We start from the raw sequence: 18,822 nt of genomic DNA on the forward strand, positions 1-18,822 counted from the left end.
TTAACTGTGACCACATAAACAGAAGCGCACGGAAGGGCACTGGAAGTGGGAGGGTAGACAATCCTTGTCCCATGAACATATCACTATATGTCATGTTTACCATGCTTCCGGACGTACGATATATCAGATCGTTTACAAGTGTCCATAACCCGAGAAAAATTATTTAGATTCTGACAAATACTAAAAAATCACTAACCAATACCATGAAACTCGTTAAATACTATGAAAAAAATATGAAACAAATGAAAGTTTTTTTTTAATTTACTTTAGCCATTAGTTTTAAATTTGGACTGTTAATTTTTTTTTTTTACCGTTGAATTTTATCAATGAATTTATAAAAAATAAAATATACATATATGGTGGGCCAGCCCCACTAATCCTAGGCTAAATTTGGATTCCATTTGAGTTTTAGGTTTTAAACCACACTTTAACCTTGGGTTGGATTGAGTTTTGGAGGAGAATAGAAATAGAAATTTAAGTTTTAACCCAGGGTTGGAGAATGTCTAAAAGCTGGCTTCGAGGTCATTGGATCTTTCTTGAATTTTTCTTATTATCAGTCGCGTATGATTGACAAGCCAATATATATAGAGAAATGAGCACAAAATGTTATCAGCCGGGTCCTTAGAAAACAAAAAAGACGATGACATTTTATTCACCAATTGGTTGAAGAAGCGTTCATACCAAAAATATGGAACTTTACAACAACATTTTTAAGTTTTGTAAAGTAAAACATACAATATATGTAAACCTTGTAGCTATACACCTCAACTGTTCCTTCAGGAAAAGCTGATGTACTAGTATTACAAGCAATAATCCCAGAACCAAAGCAATGCGGTATAAAAATTGGACTTATCATCTCCTCTGGAAGTTGAATGCTTTTATTGCAAAGGCAAAAACAAAGGCGAAAAACACGCAGAAACCGACCACAGCAATGCCGGCTACACCCAGAAAATCATGCTTGTAACCAAACCCTACTTCGAGCAACTGCCTTACAGGCATCTTATGGATGCCGTCAGCTAGCTTCACAAGACTGTGATCCTCGCCGTACTGTGAAACAAAGAGGCCGTACAGACTCCAGGCGATAGGGTCTGCCCAGTAATACCATCTCCACCAGATTGGAATTCGCTGCACAAGTGCGTGTTAGATAGCTAGCTCAATGAATCAGTATTTTCACCTATAAATCAGGTTTTCGTGCTAGTTTCGTGTCTGAAACTAGCATTATACATCCGAGATGTAGCACAGAACGCAAGCGATTAAATTAAGCAAACTGAGACGAAAGAAAGCAGTCACTTTCCGTTACCTTGTGAGGAATCATAAAGCCGCTGAAGAGGTTCCACAGCATGTAAATCGGAGCAGCAATTATAGCAGCGACATTATGATTTGGCGTGACAGCGATTGTCATCATTCCGTAGAAGGTGAAATATAGCATTGTGAAGTACATAAAGAATATGTACCAAAGAAACTTGAAAAGAGTCCACTCAAATGAGGCCGTGTAGTAAAAAATTGCGCAGTAGATAATCGCTTGTGCAAACACATAAGGGAGCTCTATTACGACCTGCAAACACCCCATCAATGCATTAGATGGCTTTCAGGAGTGTCAGGGTATTGTGAGTGAGCATAGCGTAATAAAGGCAAACCTGAGCAAATGCAAATGGTAAGGCCGAGTACATCCCAGCAGCTCTCTCTCGATACGAAACAAATCGTTCTACAGAAATAACAGGTTGAACAGCACTGGCATTGGTGATTCCGCTAAATAGGATTGCTGCATACATGGACCCCATAGCGTTTAACAGATCCTGCTGGGTCTCCCTGTAAGAGAGAAAGTAAAAGTCCTGTCATAGAACCTAAATTGCAGAAAAATATCTAAGCTCGAAATATCTTAAGAGTTGCAACAAATTCAGAAGAATAAGAAAAAAGAGGAAACCTCTTATCTCCGAATTTCCAACAAATTGTTCCCAACATAAACGAGATGATGACTGTATAAAAAAAGCGAACTGCAGTGTACTGAGGGTTTCGCCAGTAAGACAGATTTTGCTTCCAAAGACAAGTGAGAAATTGTTCGACAAATGACTGAGAGTACTTGCTTGGAAAGTTCAAGTCCTTCGAATTGGCGCTTGGTTTGCTTAGGTTTTCAACCAACTCTTTATTACGTCTGAAACAAAGGAGGATAGGTTGTTAGTTAAGGAAGCTGATAGTTCTCCGAACAAGCAACACAGCCAGAATTCATTAAGCAGTCATACTGAAACAAGTTAGATCTTCGGTAAACTTCTGCAAAATCCACCCCCAGGCGACTTTCTTCAACTGTAGAAGTAACATCAAGCATCCATGTGGCAGGATTATATCCAGGCCTGATCTTTTCTACTCCCTCGACTGCCTGCAGAAGGAAATATTTATATTTTAAGTTGACAATCGTCACCATTATGCAATCTCACATTTTCTAAACGAAATACTGGCGTGCAAGATCCAACCTCAAAGTATTTAATGAGTTCACAAGACCTGGGACCAAGTGGACCAGCATATATGAGCTCTCCTCCGCGCTTCAAAAACAGAAGCTGCAATGACAGATAAGATTATAGCACGACGAATCAAGACATTATATCGGTATAGATATACAGGGGGAGAGAGATGGAGAGAGAGAGAGAGAGAGTACTTCATCAAAGGATTCAAAGATGTCTATGCTAGGCTGGTGGATTGTGCACACTATAGTGCGTCCAGTATTGACTATATTCCTCACAGTCCTCATCACAATAGCTGCAGACCGTGCATCCAACCCTGATGTGGGTTCATCCATGAACACTATAGAGGGGTTGGCGACCAGCTCAACAGCTATCGTTAGCCTTTTTCGCTGTTCTGTCGACAAACCATCTACCCCCGGTAGACCAACCAATGCCCCACTTAATGGGGTGAGCTCCACTAGTTCCATCACCTCTTCTACAAACGCCTGAATGTTTTTTTAAATTACTTAAGATGATGGATTAGTTGATCCTATAATGAAGACATACACAAGCAGTAAATAAATTATGAGCATACCCTCTGTGTCTCCAAGTCAACATCTGATGGTAATCGAAGCCAAACAGAGAAGAGAAGTGATTCCAGAACAGTCAAGCAGGGGGAATGAATATCGGACTGCTCGCAGTAACCAGAAATTCTCGCAAAAGTTTCTTGTCTTTTTGGGTAACCAGATATATGAATGCTCCCTTCAATCATCCCACCGGTTTTTCGACCAGCTAATACGTCCATGAGGGTGGTTTTCCCAGCACCACTTACTCCAACCAATGCTGTAAGCACCCCGGGCCTAAATGTGCCAGTGACATTACTCAACAACTGCAATTTCTCTTCTTGAATGCCCTGCTGCTTCAATTCCTGCAGTTGTACTTCGATCAGAAAAGATATCTAGTCAACATGTTTCCAAGAATAGATGGTGCGAGTAGTGTTAATGTCTCACCTGAGGGACATCGACATAGTAATTGATATTGCTGAAAGACATGGAAAGTTGTTGAAATGGGAGCACCATTCCTCTCTGCTTCAAATATTTTCCTGCGCAGAATATGAACAAGAATTTCGGAAATTAGACTAATCCATTGTTAAGTGAAAAGATTTGTTCTAAAACATAATCAATTTTATGAATTTCTTTACGAACCATTTAATGACTCTGAATGCTGCAAGTACTGTCTCAGCTCAATAACAACAGTGTCTCCTTTTCTTCTCCTTTCTCTGTCTTGAAGCTCGTCCTTAGTGACTACTGCTTGTCGTTTCCCCAAGGCTGTTGTATATATCGTACATCAACTTAATTAGCTTTCTTTCTTTGAGTTTGTTTGGCTACATGTAGCACTCGAGAAAAAATGAAAATTAGGTTATTCTTACGAGCAGAAATGACTTACGATTAAGGTAAGCTAGGAAGAATGTGAAGAGGACGTTGAATAGAACTGTATATCCAAGCAAAGCACCAGCACCAATCCAATACCAGTAGCTCTGTGGAAACAAACTGCGTGCTCTTAGCAATGCCTCGCCTAATGGAATGGTCTCGTTTCCAACTCTCTACATAAATAACAGAAAAAAACGAATTAGAAGGTTCCCAAATTAGAATCCTAGATATTAACTTGATATATATATATAGAGACTAACTTGATATATGTATATATATTTATCATGAAATAAATCTGTAGTGTGGAATTTTGTTAATGTCCATGTGATTCAGCAAAATTAATAGATAATTATAATCCATTAAGCAAAATTGAATAGATAGTGAATTGGAATGTCACCTTATCCCATTTATGTCCAAGGAATTCATTTACGGAAGCTGCATTTTGAGCATACATCAAGGGAGAAACCCAGAAACCCCATATCCACCACTTTGGTACACGATCTGTCACAATCAAATAAGGAAAACAATAAAATTGTAAACTCAAACTGGAAACATAAGCATTGACAAAATGTTAGTTTACCTCTTGAGATGACGTATCCTCCAAGACCCATAACAACTAACATAGCAAAGGATCCAAAAGTGTTAGCAACTATCATATTTCGACCCAAGGATCCAATAAGACGGAAGAGAGCCACTGACATCTGGTGTAGCAAGAAATATATCAAGAACTGCCCACAGAATCTGCAAATTCAACAAATTAACCTAAGAATTTCATCCCAATTTTCACAATGTATGCGGAAATCCAAAGGAACGAACAATTTACCTAGTAATTGAAGGATCAAATCCAATGACATAGTATGTGATTGCCACCCACAAGCCAGACTCTATGAATGAATTTGGAACACTTAAGGCCCAGGACGGAATGGTATAGACCCAGCTAGGGTAGAAGTGCAAGTCCCTATGCTTGTAAAGTACCGGAAGCTTGGCCACCAACATTGACACCTCCATGAAGCCATTGAAAAGAATAATAACCATGGAAAAGTATAGAGCACCGAGATATAGGCCTCCATCATCAATTGTATTGTGGTGTAATGTTGACCGGAAAAAAACACTCATTGTGACCATAGCAACCAAAAGAAGCTGGAAGGCAGAACATAGTACTTGGGAAATCAGCACCAGATAGCAAAAAGAAGCCGGAAAAAACACTCATTGTGGCGCAACGTAACAATTTCATCTTTAATTGGATAAGAATAAAAAGATACTAAGGTAATCTACACGCTAACTCAGAAGTGAACTGTTACCTGAATGAACTTGAAAGCATAGATAAATGCATTTCGCTTCATGAGTAGAAGTTGCCAGTTAAAGCTTGTTTTGAGAAGCTCACACCTCTTCATGCCATAAAGAAACGTTGCTAAAGCTGCAGGATGGTTATAGCGTTTATCAAAAGGAACTTCTAGTTCTTCAGACAAAGTCTTCCCAGCTTGAAATAAACGATAAGCGTCAACAAACTTTGCCGGTGGAACATAGCAGTACGGGAGATCAGGATTGGACCAATACTGCTCTTGGTCCTTCTCTGATATAACCTGCGTAAAAGGAAAACAATTACCAACCATTCCATGTAACAGAATACAAATCCACGAATCAAGCTCTCCATAAACTTACTTCTTGCAAGAAGTCTGCCACATTCTTTCTCTGTGGACATCTAAATCCCACATATGAAAAAAAATCAAGAGCTGTTTCGCGGGGTCCCTGATACACAATTTGGCCCTCACACAAAAGTATAACATCATCAAACAACTCGTAGGTCTCTGGAGCAGGTTGAAGCAAAGATATGACAGTGGTTGCATCTAGTGCCCGAGTTGAATGCCTTAGATATTTGATGATTTGATAAGTAGTTGAACTATCAAGACCAGTCGAAATATCATCCATGAACAGAACTCTTGCCGGACCTACTAATAATTCACCTGGAATTCACATTGGAGTTATTAGCAAACAGATTTACCTTACTAGTGCACAAGAACTCCCTCCCTCGTCAAAAAATTTAAAAACGAATGAAGTATGCACCTGTAGTAAGCCGCTTCTTTTGACCCCCTGAGATTCCCTTGAGCATTTCATCTCCTACCAAGGTATCAGCACATATGTCCAACCCTAAAATCTTTGACAAACATATTTTAGTACCAAAAGAGAATCTAAGAATAAATCTAGGGTAGATCTGACATACTATACACGTCAGTGATATCCAAACAAAAAACGGATAAATGAAAAAACCTAATATAATCTATCTACTGAAACCAAGCCTAATACCCTGACCATACACTTCACTTTGTGAAAACAAAGTCTCCATAATCTCTTTTCTTTTCGTTTGAACTTATATCACAATTTGCCCATTTTAACAATGTGATCCAGAATGTTGTGAAACAAGATTTTTCTGCTTTTGGGAAAATATAACCTCACAAACTATTTTCATTCATTCTTGAAACGAAAATAACCAAACATAGACTCCATATGGTATGTATTCGAAAATAACAAGCATCGAACAAGTACCTTCATGATGTACTCCACCGTAAGGCTTGTCTCCTGCCCCCCAAGAGCTAATGACTGGAAAACAAATTGTGTCAGCAATTATTTCATATACAATGGAATCGACATATCTAACAAGTGCAAGTACCTTCATAAATATATCAAGATCTTCATCGGGTTTTATCCCGTCTCTCTTTTCCCTTCTTGCAAGTTCTATTAACATATCTATGATGAAAACTACTCATGTCAGCATATAAACAAGCACGATTCATACCCAAAGACGTGACTATGTAAAGCTTACCATATTTGAATCCAACACCTTGACATCGTCCTGCAAACTCAAGAGTTTCCCTTACAGTCATCTCTGCCGCGTGCCAATCCTGTTGGCTGACATACGCAGATGTCCGCTGAGGAACAAACTCCTTTAAGCGATGTCCATTATACGTGACGTTACCTGACGTCTTCAAAATAATCAAAGTACAAATGAGCAAAAGGACTTGTCTAACGGGGCGAGCAACTAGTAGAAAATCTGTCATTAAATCTGAAAAAAGCGGTAATTTCACAGCACGAATATTGTCTCATCCCTTCAAACATTTGCTCGATAGGATGATCAAAGAATCCATGATTTCATGAAAACTAAAAAAAGTAACGGAATTACCTGCAAACCTGCTCCCAGGCGTCCGGCAAGAGCCAATAGTAGCGTAGTCTTTCCGGAGCTTGGTGCACCCAATAGTAATGTCAACCTAGAAGACAATACCAACAGTTTGTCAGGTGTAAACACTGACAGACATTCGGATGCCACTGTGCCGGTTTACCAAGCCAATGTAACACTAACGCGCCAGAAAAACGGCTTGAAAGACCGCCGCAATGGTATCCGAATTATAAATAGGTCCTTCTTGTAAACACCGGACTGAAATTGAGTAACAGAGTACTGACTGAAGCATTTTTTTCTAACATAAGATAGAGAACCTACCTTGAAGGTCTTATTATCCCGCTAACGTTGTCTAAAATCGTTAATTTGTGTCTCTGCCCCCTGTATATTCGCAATTGCCTAAAAAGGGCCTAAAACGACATCCGAAAAATGCAAAAATTACAAAATTTTCAAACAATTGTGTAATTTGAAGAAAATTAAAGGAGATTTTGAATGAGTTTATACCTCCGTCATATTAAAAACAAAATTGGGAATAGTCGGCAGCGCTCTGCTTCCCACGTGGACGAAAGTTTCAACCTTCATGTTCTGAAATCGGACCTCGATTTTCGGAAAGTTCAATCTTACTCTGCACACCCAAATAACGAACACCATAACAAATTAAGCACAAAAGAAAAGTTCTGGAATTGAAAAGGAAAGGAAATTCTGTTTGGTTGCTGAGAAAACAAAGACTCTTCAATACTCGCAGTCTGGCGCCAATTTCTTAGCAGCCAAACAGATTCAAATTAAATACAAAAGAAAAGTTCCGAAATTGGAAAGAACAAAAAGAAAATCCGTTTGGTTGCTGGGAATATAATCGCATTTGGCACTAATACTGAAATCATTGATTTTCTCAGCAGCCAAACAGTGTCAATCAAAGTATCCAGTAAAATTGAAGAGGATTACGCGTCAAATCTACGGCGCATGCGATTGAAGAATTGCTCGGGGTCGTCGTCAGCGGAGCTAATGAGACGGTCAAGGAGGAGCTTCTGCTCCTTGGCCTCGAGCTCGCCGACGTCGATCTCCATAGTGCCTCCGGCGACGTTCCTGAAAATGCCGCGGCGGGCGCGGGCGTAGGTCGGGAGCCTCTCCAACGCGGCCCACCGCAGCGCCTCCTCATCCTCCCCTACCTCCCGAAACGACGCCGATCTCGCGAACACATTCTCCGCCGAGTTCCACATCGGTAAATCCCTAAAAAGCCCCTCCTATCCACCGAAAGTTGCAGTCTTTGGTTAAAGAAAGAGATTAGAGAGAGAGCAGCTAATAAAAAGCAGAGTGTGAACGTAAGATGGACAGGTTTGATTGCTGAAAATGGAGGTTGGAGCTCTGCATTTAATCTCTCTCTCTAAATAATTTTTGATGTCTGTTTAGACGGATGAGAGATAGAGCTTCTAAACTTTCTCTCACTCAAAAATTTCATGTTTCTCTCTCTAGAATGCAACGTTAAAGTGTTTCACAGTATGTGCAGAACGACGGAGGAATAGAGCGAGAGGTTCATTTATGGCCGCGGGAAAGACAGAAAGCATGAGGCCTCTTTGAAACCACGACTCGCTCGGGTGTTATATCAACTCCATTCGCTCTACAGATGAAGCTTCTATTTCATCCAACGGCTGGAATTAATCGTGATATGGAAAATTTGAAAACAAGATTTTTCTAGGGGTCCCTTCTTACACATTTCTTCTTAATTTTTGTTATTTGATCATCTTCAATTCATTTGATGCAACGGTTGAAAATTAGAAAGATATGTGAGAAGTAGAAATAGATGTGTGAATATCACACCTAGAAGTAAAGACTTAAAAAATTGATGCCCTTCTTCTCTTTTTTAATTATGAAAGGAACTATGGGCTAGTTTGGAAGTATCTTTAAAATGACTGAAACCGTTTTTACAGAAATTGATTTTGGATTTTAAAAGCACTCTAAGCGCGTTTAGAAAAAGCACCATAGAATCACTTAAAATGTTTTTTAGGATCCACTTGAATTTTTACTAAAGATTAGTTTAAAAAATATTTTCACCAAAAGCATTTTAAGTCATTTTAAAAGTACTTCTAAACGAATCATAACTTTTTGTTTTTGGTTTTGATTCCTTTGCTTGAGGCTCTTCAAGAACAATTTGAGCTCATTTTAACATCTTTTAAATATCAATATAACATTTGAGACAAGAAAGATAACTCGACAAACACTCGAGACAAAACAGTTGGATCTTTGAGTGCTATTACTATAAGGCCGATTAAATCTTTTTACATACAAAAATAGAAAAATCTATGAATAAAAAACAAAAATCCTTTTGGCCCACTAAAAATACATGTTTCCAACATTCCCATAGTTAAAGAAGAACCGTTGGTGGATTATACGTATGGCGCGTGTGTAGTTGGGTTGGTGCCGGTGCGTGTGTGGGGTCTTTTCGTGGGAATTTGAATGAAACGGCTGGGAATGTGGGATTTACTGTATTTCTACTTTGTTAGAGATTTTTAGTGTTTCAATAACACATGTATACTCACTTAATAGTACAATTAATTAAAAAATAAAAAATAAATCAAATAATTTTATTATAATATACCGATAGTCACTCAGTATTATGGTTTAGTGATATTCCTCTTTACTTGAAAGTAAGAGATCTTAGGTTCGAATATCGTGGATGACGAATTCGATCCCAAATTAAGCTGTCTATTATGTGACTTAGCCGAACTCCTCATTTTCTTAATATAAAAATATCGATCTATTAAAAAAAATTAATATATATATATATATACCGAATCATATTTCTACCCTTTTGAAAAAAAGTTCTCCATGTTAATAACGTGGGGTGATTTGGAGTTGAAAAAAAAGGCGGGTAGAGGGGAGTTGGTACTGCGACCTTTTTCGGGGAAAGGTTTACTAGGCAAAACCAATAACGTTTCATCTCTTCGGAAAGGTGAGACATTCTATTTTTTGGAAGCTTTCATTGCCATTGCTCACGATACTTATGTGTCTTGCGAGAATTGCTACGGTTAGTTGCCTGCAATTTTTAATTCACAATGTATTGTAAGTGAGAGTTGTTATATTCAGTAATTCGTAATTGTTGATTGTTGATATATAGTCCAAATTAATTCATTTAGTTGTGCACGATTTTTAATTGTTGATACATGGTAGGTCATAATTGATTCGATCAATCACCTACCTTTAAATGCATAACATGGCAGGGTTGATTCAGTCGATCATCCATAGTTTTTAACCGTTGATGTCCAAAATTCCAAATAGTTAACGTGTTGTAGGTCATGAATGTTCCAATAGCCCATAATTCCTAACCATTAATCCATTTTAGGTAAGAGATGCTTTTGTCGATCGTCAACACAATTCTTAACTGTTAACACGTTGTGAGTTAAGAACGCTCCCGACTATCACCTGCAATTCCTCATGGTTGATGCATTGTGTAAACTTATAATGGCACACACGTACGGAACGACGGATCATAGAACATTTTGTGTTTCAATCCATAATTATCTATATATGATCGTATGGCTACTTAGATATGTGGAGGGTAAATGCAATATCTTAATTTCATCAAATGGCACGGGAGTTGTTGAGCCTATTGAAAGTGACATTTTCATCATAATAGCTTCTTGCATGTACCAAAATCTTGCAATTTCGATGAACAATATTTGACCTACTCAAACCAAAATCTAGAAAAATTAATTTATTACGCTCAACTAATACTTGTGACGTTTAATATAATGCTTTCTAACATAAGAAATGAATTAATTAACAAACTGGTAGATAATTAAGTTGGATTAGTTCTAACTCCTAAGTCTAACCGATTGAGACGTATTAAGCAAAATGCACTTCAATAATTTAATTTTGTTAACCAATGCTTGATGAGTAATTTAAGTTATACTAACTTACATTGGCAATGGCATATTTTTCACCTCTAAGTCCAAGGTGGGTGCACCGTAAGTAGGTAACGTATTTACCAATTGTGTAAAGTTAAACATGGAAGTCAAATCCATATAAGATGTGTGGAACATTAATTTTTCAAGCCAGAGTACGAGTACAGTGGATCAGAATACAAGCATTTTTGTAATCCGGACCAACGGTGCCACCACACTCAGTTGGGCTCCGAAATGGTAGGCAAGATCCGCAGGTCTTGTCAAGAATGACCATGCTTGCTTTGCAAGACACGAGATATGGTCCAATGACCTAGCTTCCTATTGTATTGAATATTTGTACAATCTAATGATTGGCTTAAGCCTCAAGTAATCACAGTCCTACACAGAAAGAATATCTATTACTATATATCATTTAGAATTCTTCCAATTTTATGAGAATTCGCTATTCTAAAAGGTATCTTTCTCGATCATTATAAATACACTCAGTTTAGGGTTTGTCAAAGGTATTCACATTCTGATATTGTGCACATTGCATGCATATCGCTCTCACTCTCTTGCTCATTGCTTGAGCTCCATAAACCTTTACTGACTTGACCGTCGGAGGTCCTTTGGCCGGTACCGCAGCGATGTCATAAGGAATTCATAGTTTGTTTGCTCCTTCTTGCAAGTCGCTGCTCAAGCACTCCTCCCTAGATGGTGGTGTGCGAAATTAGTTTCAACAAGATGCAGACCGAGTCATAGTCAAGTTGATTAAAATAGTGTGTAATATAAACACAAGTTATGACCCTCATTCATATAATTTAGATTAATTTATAATGTCACTCGAATATATGAATACTCAATTGTGGAAGTAAATGAATGGTTAATGAGTGCCAAAAATGCTATCCTTTAGAATATTTCCATTGAGTGTCAGTTTTACAATTGAGCTAGAAGAAGTCTCCTTTTTCTTATACATTGAATTGATCAATGATTTTACACTTCTCTTTTAGTCTTCTATGTCTTTAACGTGAGTATAAACCCAAATTGTGATGCGCTCAATTTTGAAGTACATGAATAGTTAGCAATATCATAAAATGCTTTTGAGAGTGAATTTTACATCGGAGAAATGATGATCTTATATGTACTTATTATAAGTAAGTTGGACTACTTTTTATATTGTCAATTAATTTTATGGTAGAACCTTAATTTTCTTCAAACACCATCTTTTAGACTTTCTCATTGACTGAGGTTAACCTAGCAGAAAAAATGTGGTAGCTTTTACAATCGAGCTAAGAAATCATCTCCTACACCACACATATATGATAAATATCTCCGTTATGGATTAGAATTTTGTTTATATGGAAAAAAAAAACAAGTGACAAGTAAAAAAAATATTCAGAAAAAAAAAATCAAACTAATAAAAAACTTAAAATAGCATGCATACGTATGCATTTGGAAAATAAAAGGATCCAAAATGGAAAACTTTTCCCTGCCAACCGCATATTATTATTATTCCTTTGCCTTTAGTTGGCAATGACGTTGGGATATTAATGGGAAAACTTAATGCCCAAGGCCCAATTTTGGAAAAAAAAATTCAGTGAATAAGACCCGGTACACTACAAATAGTTAATTTTTTTTTAAGTATTCAAAAACTTGTATTATGACATTTGATGTACCAGATCATATTTTCAGTACATTGAAAAATCTCCTAGCATTGAAATATGTAACACCACCACTGCTGGTTCATATACAGTTGCAAAAATCCAATAACGCCTCTTAATCTACCAAATAAGTGGGGGTGCTACATAGATGTTTACATAAGAGTGGTGCTATCAACACACAAATTTTTACTTCACACACATCCTTCTTAATTTTCAACCATTGAATCAAATGAATTGAAGAAAGTCGATAAACAAAAAATAACAAAAGTGTGTGGGAGCTAAAAAAGGGTATGCAAATAGCACTACTTTTTATATAATTGAACATGTTTTTAGAACAATGTGATTGTACGTATATCATATGTCTAGAGTTTAAAAATGCTAACCATAATTGTACGTGAAGAATATCTTTAAAATGTAAAAAATAGCGATGCATGCATGGTTGAGATTATGGCACATGCATGTTTTGACTCAAATCGACGTGACTTGTAAGTAGTTTAATTACTCCATCCAGAAAACCTAACTTGATTTTCTTCATCTCCTCCCAACGGACTGGAGGACTTCCTTCTCTCGTTGTGTACTGGTTGGTGAGAGTAGCTCACAATATTGGTGAGCGACTGATGAACCATAAGAATTAGAAAACAATAAGCATGTTTATATACATAATCAGCTATATATATATATATATATATATATATATATATATCTCGATGGTAACCTGCAGGTTAGCTTCTTTTTGGTAATGCTTAAAATATGGGTTATCAATAATTTACCTACGGCCAACAAATGTCAACATTATATGCGGTTTATATTTGAACCGGAACTTTATAACACGATTGCACACATACTGGTTATATTTGACAAAAGAACAAGAAGCGGTTTCTGTACTCTCTTACTGTCCACGTGCACTCTTCAAGTTTGTTATATTCTTTATATTGAACACAATAAAGGAGAACTAATAGATGTAAACAATATGCGGAGTGTGAAAATCATTACCATAATCCAATTACATTTTTAGCCTATGAGAATTAATATGTCAATTACCATTTAGGTATCAATAGCAATTGATATAATAATTGGACTTCATATGTAGAGATAAGTGTGGTTTAGTTTGATTCGGTTCAAGTCTTAATACATCAATCAAATGTGATAACACAATTCAAATTAGTTTTGATATTACTTATTAGTAGTGTTCTAAAAAGCGGCTTAGGCGGCCTCCTAGATTCTGGGCACTAGGCTTCCGAGATGATTTGGAGCGAAACGTTAGAGAAAATCGGTGATGGCTTAGGCGGGCGCTAGGCGGTCTAGGCAGTTGCCATACCTTCGCCGGCATCGATTGTCCCGAAGAGGAAGGAGATCCACCTCCTTTCTTTGAGCCCTAAACAAAAATTTAAGACAAAACCCTAACTTTATTAAAATAATTAAACAATCAATGAAGAAGGTAGTGGAATTTGGAGCTAACCTTGGCCCTTTTGGCTTTCTTTGGGTTCTTGATGCATCTGGCCATTTCTGGTTCTTTCGGTTTTGCATAAGTGGCGACTGACGAATGAAAGGCGGGAAATGGAGAATGCAAAAGTAAATAGGGTTTTGGTGGGGCTAGGGAGCATATTGGGCTCCCGCCATTTATGATCATAACTATTTTTTTTTGGCCCAAAATAATATATGATTATAGTTAATGTGTTTTTAAACTATAAACTTGTTGGATATGGTAATTTATGTATTCTTCTACTTTTATTTTGTTCTCAATACAAGTGTATATATATATATATATATATTTATTTATTTATTTTTTAAAGTGTAAATAGACACTTATTTATAAGATATACAATGAATTAATTTAAATTCGCCCCAGCCCGCTGCCCGACTAGCACCTAGCGTTTTCTAGAACCTTGCTTATTAGCAGTTTCTAATTAGGCCAAACCGAACCAAACCAAACTAAATTTAATTTGATTCAATTTAATATAAAGTTGCACCTTTTAATTATAAATGTCAAACCAAATCGTTTAGATTGGTTTTTTATTTTATTTTAAATGTTTTACTTCAAACAAACGATATTATCTACACAAATGGAGAGGGGGTGAGTTTACCCTCACAATGAGCTAGTAATAGTGTGGTTCAAAATCTCCTTTGGCAAGAATTGAACCTAAGATATCTTACTTACAAGTGGAGAAGAATACCACTAGACCGTAGTACTAAGTGATGTTTGGATTGGTTTTTTATACAATGTACATTTACACAAAGAGGTGAAATGAATAAATTAATATCAAACTCATCATTTACGAAATTCGGACTTAAACCTTCTTATTTATAAGTGAATAATCGCAGCATTAATGATGTGTCATGTAGGACTGGATCCTCCTATAGCCATTGGGTCATGCATTCGGCCCACCCAACCTGCCGTTGTCCGTTACTTTGTAGCCCTTAATCTTGGGCCATTGGCCCTCATTCTCAGGACGCCGTTTCATGATCCATTGGGGGCTGTACCGTACATTTGCCGTTTTCTGTCGCAAAGTTCAGAAAAGCCCCAAAAATCAAACGCCGCGGCAAACAGGCGCTGAAAAATGGATGGGGGGAGTTCCGGCGCTGCTTCCGACGCTGCTTCCGACGCTGCAATCGAAACCCTAAGAACCAGAGGATGGTGCTTCGGCGACCTCGAACAAGTGAAGGCGATGATCCTGATCCACTCCGCCTTGTCCGACGACACGCGTACGGTGGTGGATTCGGTGGAATCGGAGCTCACCAACGTGGACCTCAAATCCATCTCCTCCAGGTCCTTGCCCGACCCGCATACACTCCGAAAGTCCTCTCACCTCCTCGGCCCCAAAGTCCTCCAGGTATTGACACCTCTCCGTAATTTCTCTCGTGAATTTTCTGGGTTTTGTTTGGTTGCTGAGAAAATGGATAAACAGAAAGAAAAATGTGAGCTTTCGTTTGTTTGTTTGTTTATTATCAGATAGCTTGGGTGAGAGACGTTACCAGATGTAGTGTGGAGGATTTTGCAAGGAATTCGAATAGTCGGCGTCTTTTGAAACTTGGGCTCACAGACGGCCACAGTGAGGTAGCAGCCGTGGAGTACTCTCATATCCCGGCAATCCCCGACGACGTCGTTCCGGGTACTAAGGTACTCTTTCTTGCTTCGTGCTTGCTCAACTTTCAGCTTGCGTTTTTTATATTGTATAAAACTTGGAGTTGTAATTTTTGTTTTTGAACATTGTTTGGATTTTGCATTCAGATTAGTATTAAAATAAAACCCATACGGAATTGAGCTACATAATGAAAACCAAGGGGACTACATTACAGAACTAACACTTATTCAGAAATTAGTAACTAACACTTTCTCCTCATGGATGCGATAGTGAATTCCAATGGAAAACTAATGATTCGCCTATCTTCGGCTTTGTTTTTTTTTGTGTGCTACTTCTAGGGTATTTTAAATTCTAGGAAAAAAGGCTTAAATTATTGCTCTTGAGCTACTAAATTACCTCTCCCATATGTTAAGTGCTCAAAACTGCAATGGAAGATCCTAGGAACATTTTGTAAATTTACAACTAATTTGTAGGATACCATTGTGGCGGGACATAAGTACTTTTTCATGAGATGTGTGGTGCTCGTTTGAAGAAACTATCATACTATTGGGAGTTCCCTGTTTGCTACTGCCTATTGTATGTTATGAACCCCGATATAAATTTCACTACAAGTTTTTGGTGTTTCTCTAACCCACTTTCTTAAGTGATTCTTGAAAACTGGTGCATAGATAAGGTTGCATCATGAGTTAACTGAACGTCTTTAGTTTTGTCCTGCTTTTTAATTGGCAGGTCCGTTTGGAAGGTAAAGCTACTATCCGTAGTGGAATAATATGTTTGAATCCTAAAGTTGTGACTGTGTTAGGAGGTGTTGTTCAATCACTTTACGAAGAATGGCAGATGAATAAAAAATATTCTGGGTTCTCACGTTCATCTTTAAGGCTTTCACAGGAAAGTGATGGTAAAGGCCCCCCTCCATTTGAGAAATTGCAAATTGGGGCAGCTAAACGTAGGTTTCCTCAGCAGGACAAGTCTTCAAGTCAGTATTCTTGAGCTATTGATTTCCTAATATTTTATTAGTATATGTCTTTTACCATAATGTTCAACCAGTCATTATTTCTATTGCATGCGTAATTCATGAGAAAAATGCAATCATTGGCAGATTTCTTGGATGTTAGCTCCAAGATTAGTGGGCCTATTGCCATAAATACTGAGGTTAGACCAGTTGGAAGGCAGCAGAACCTTCAATTGAAAGCAAATGACGAGGATAAATCTTATAAAAAAAGTGAGATAGATAACACCCGTAAGGCAGATTTCCTTGATGAAGGAACTCAAGACAAACCTAGTGGCTCTGCAACGACAACGAGGCCAAAAGAAGGTGGATTTTCATTTATGTCCAGCTTTCAACTTTTTATTAAATTTTACTTATTATCTTATGCTGCACCCAGGTTTTGTGTAATATTTAGTTTGATTTTATGTCACTTAGTTGTGGGGAAGAGGTTGAGAGGAGACCGATGTTTTTACACTTGGATTTGTTCACTGATTATTTCTAGTGGCACATATATAGTTGTAGATAGGACAGGTGTAAGGTGGCAGAGTAAAACTTGAATCATTTGAATGGAGGGAAAACCAAACCAAATTTCTGCTAAATTTTGTCGGTATCAACGATCATGTAAATTAAATAACCTTCTACTTGAATCACACAAGAAACACATTTAGTTAACTTATTTATTTATTGTAAATGTGCAACAATTTTTATTTGTAATTTCATATTGATATGTTCATGGCTTCCACAGCAATTGAAGCTGTCCCTGTTCAAAACCAAGCAGCTGCACAAAAACTCCTTCAAACAATGAGTTATCAAAACCGGGATGACAAGCATTCAAGAGGTAGGCAGTTTAGGGGAAAGGGGAGGCAAGAGGAAGAACCCGTGGTGTACACTTTGGATGAATGGCAAAAGATAAAAGCTGGGGCAAAGCCTTCAATAGGAGGTGCCTTTACAAGTAGCAGTCGTGATGAGGAACTTGCACGGCAGCTCCAAACTCAATTTGATTTGGAAGATTATCATGTCAGCATCTCTGCCTCTTCTAAGCATTCTTATTGTTATGGTTGTTGTGTTCCAATTCTTTGATGTTAATATGCTGCAACTCCAGGTACAAAAGGGTCCTCCTGACGTGGATGCAGAGAATATTAAAATGAGCATGTTTAGCTACCAAAAAGACGATGACAGGGATTATGAAGGGAGAGGAAGAGGAGGGAGGGGACGAGGAAGGGGACGGGGGAGGAGTAGAGGGAGAGGAAGAGGAAGAGGAGGATTTTGTTGACTTTGTCGTATCTTTTATTCTCATCACGCTTCGACTCTGTCAGGTAAATTTGGTTCTTGATATGTATATGGATTTTGATGGTGAAAACGTATCTTCCAGTCCTTGAAGTTTAGCTGCATTTGCACTGATTGCAGAACAAGAGTTTTTCTCGTTGTGTTGTAATAGATACTCCTTTTGTGAGTCCGATAGAGTTTGTTACCGACGATCATGCTGTACTTGGTTTTAGTTGTATTTGATGGAATGCAGGTTCTAAATTATGGAATACACAGTCGTATTTGCCCAATTAACTTCATAGTTCGGATTATTGAAGAAAAATTGATTATCTAGAGCTGCAATGCCGGAAATTAAACGTAAAGTTTTGGGGAAAATAAGATGATTGGTAGCAAAAATATTATTCTCAAAACATTACTGGACAAGGTTAGGTGGGATTTGCATGGCTGTTTAAATTGAGGATCCTCTCCATATCCTCTTTGTGAAGATCCTCAAATCGTGTTCGTTCATCGTTCATCGTACATCATAAATCATTTTAAATATTTTTATTTAAAATTAAACAAGAACAATACCTGACGAAAACTGGTCATACGATGAACGAACACGATTTGAGGATGTCTAGGATCCTCATTCGCTTAAATCAACCTTCTACCCGACTAATTGATATTTATTCTTTATTTATAAGACAACTTACTTAGCAACACTTGGCGGGCGCTGGCTTTAAACCATTGTTTAAGTGAGTGTCATATGTAATTTGACGGTATGACTCTGTTAAAATAAAAATAATATTAGGAAGATCAAAATTTTAAATTAAATTTGCAAACTAAATGATAAGGATTCAATAGAATATAAATACTTTAATTAACATTTAAGTGATAATCCAATTATCAATATTCATATCATTTGATTTA

At 37.5% G+C, this 18,822-nt stretch overlaps 2 protein-coding genes across 2 annotated transcripts; one reads left to right on the plus strand and one right to left on the minus strand.

The window, feature by feature from the left end:
- Window positions 1-621: 621 nt before the first annotated feature.
- Window positions 622-8,610, minus strand: LOC103415779 (ABC transporter G family member 32-like). Its single transcript, XM_029094868.2, has 24 exons — window positions 7,980-8,610; window positions 7,542-7,662; window positions 7,359-7,447; window positions 7,044-7,128; window positions 6,687-6,846; window positions 6,534-6,610; window positions 6,410-6,463; window positions 5,930-6,020; window positions 5,528-5,829; window positions 5,167-5,448; window positions 4,689-5,005; window positions 4,446-4,606; window positions 4,263-4,366; window positions 3,882-4,038; window positions 3,641-3,763; window positions 3,446-3,537; window positions 3,031-3,363; window positions 2,651-2,941; window positions 2,469-2,552; window positions 2,241-2,374; window positions 1,925-2,152; window positions 1,638-1,809; window positions 1,301-1,555; window positions 622-1,125 (listed from the first exon to the last, which is right to left on the minus strand). The coding sequence occupies exons 1-24, from the start codon at window positions 8,252-8,254 to the stop codon at window positions 853-855; spliced, it is 4,260 nt and encodes a 1,419-aa protein (XP_028950701.2). The 5' UTR covers window positions 8,255-8,610; the 3' UTR covers window positions 622-852.
- Window positions 8,611-14,974: 6,364 nt separating this feature from the next.
- Window positions 14,975-18,182, plus strand: LOC103400477 (uncharacterized). Its single transcript, XM_008339130.4, has 6 exons — window positions 14,975-15,407; window positions 15,527-15,694; window positions 16,389-16,635; window positions 16,759-16,974; window positions 17,393-17,664; window positions 17,750-18,182. Exons 1-6 carry the CDS (start codon window positions 15,135-15,137, stop codon window positions 17,918-17,920), a joined length of 1,347 nt encoding a protein of 448 aa, XP_008337352.3. The 5' UTR covers window positions 14,975-15,134; the 3' UTR covers window positions 17,921-18,182.
- Window positions 18,183-18,822: the final 640 nt, after the last annotated feature.

Source organism: Malus domestica, chromosome 15, assembly GCF_042453785.1.
Source record: "Malus domestica chromosome 15, GDT2T_hap1".
Taxonomy (NCBI): domain Eukaryota; kingdom Viridiplantae; phylum Streptophyta; class Magnoliopsida; order Rosales; family Rosaceae; genus Malus; species Malus domestica.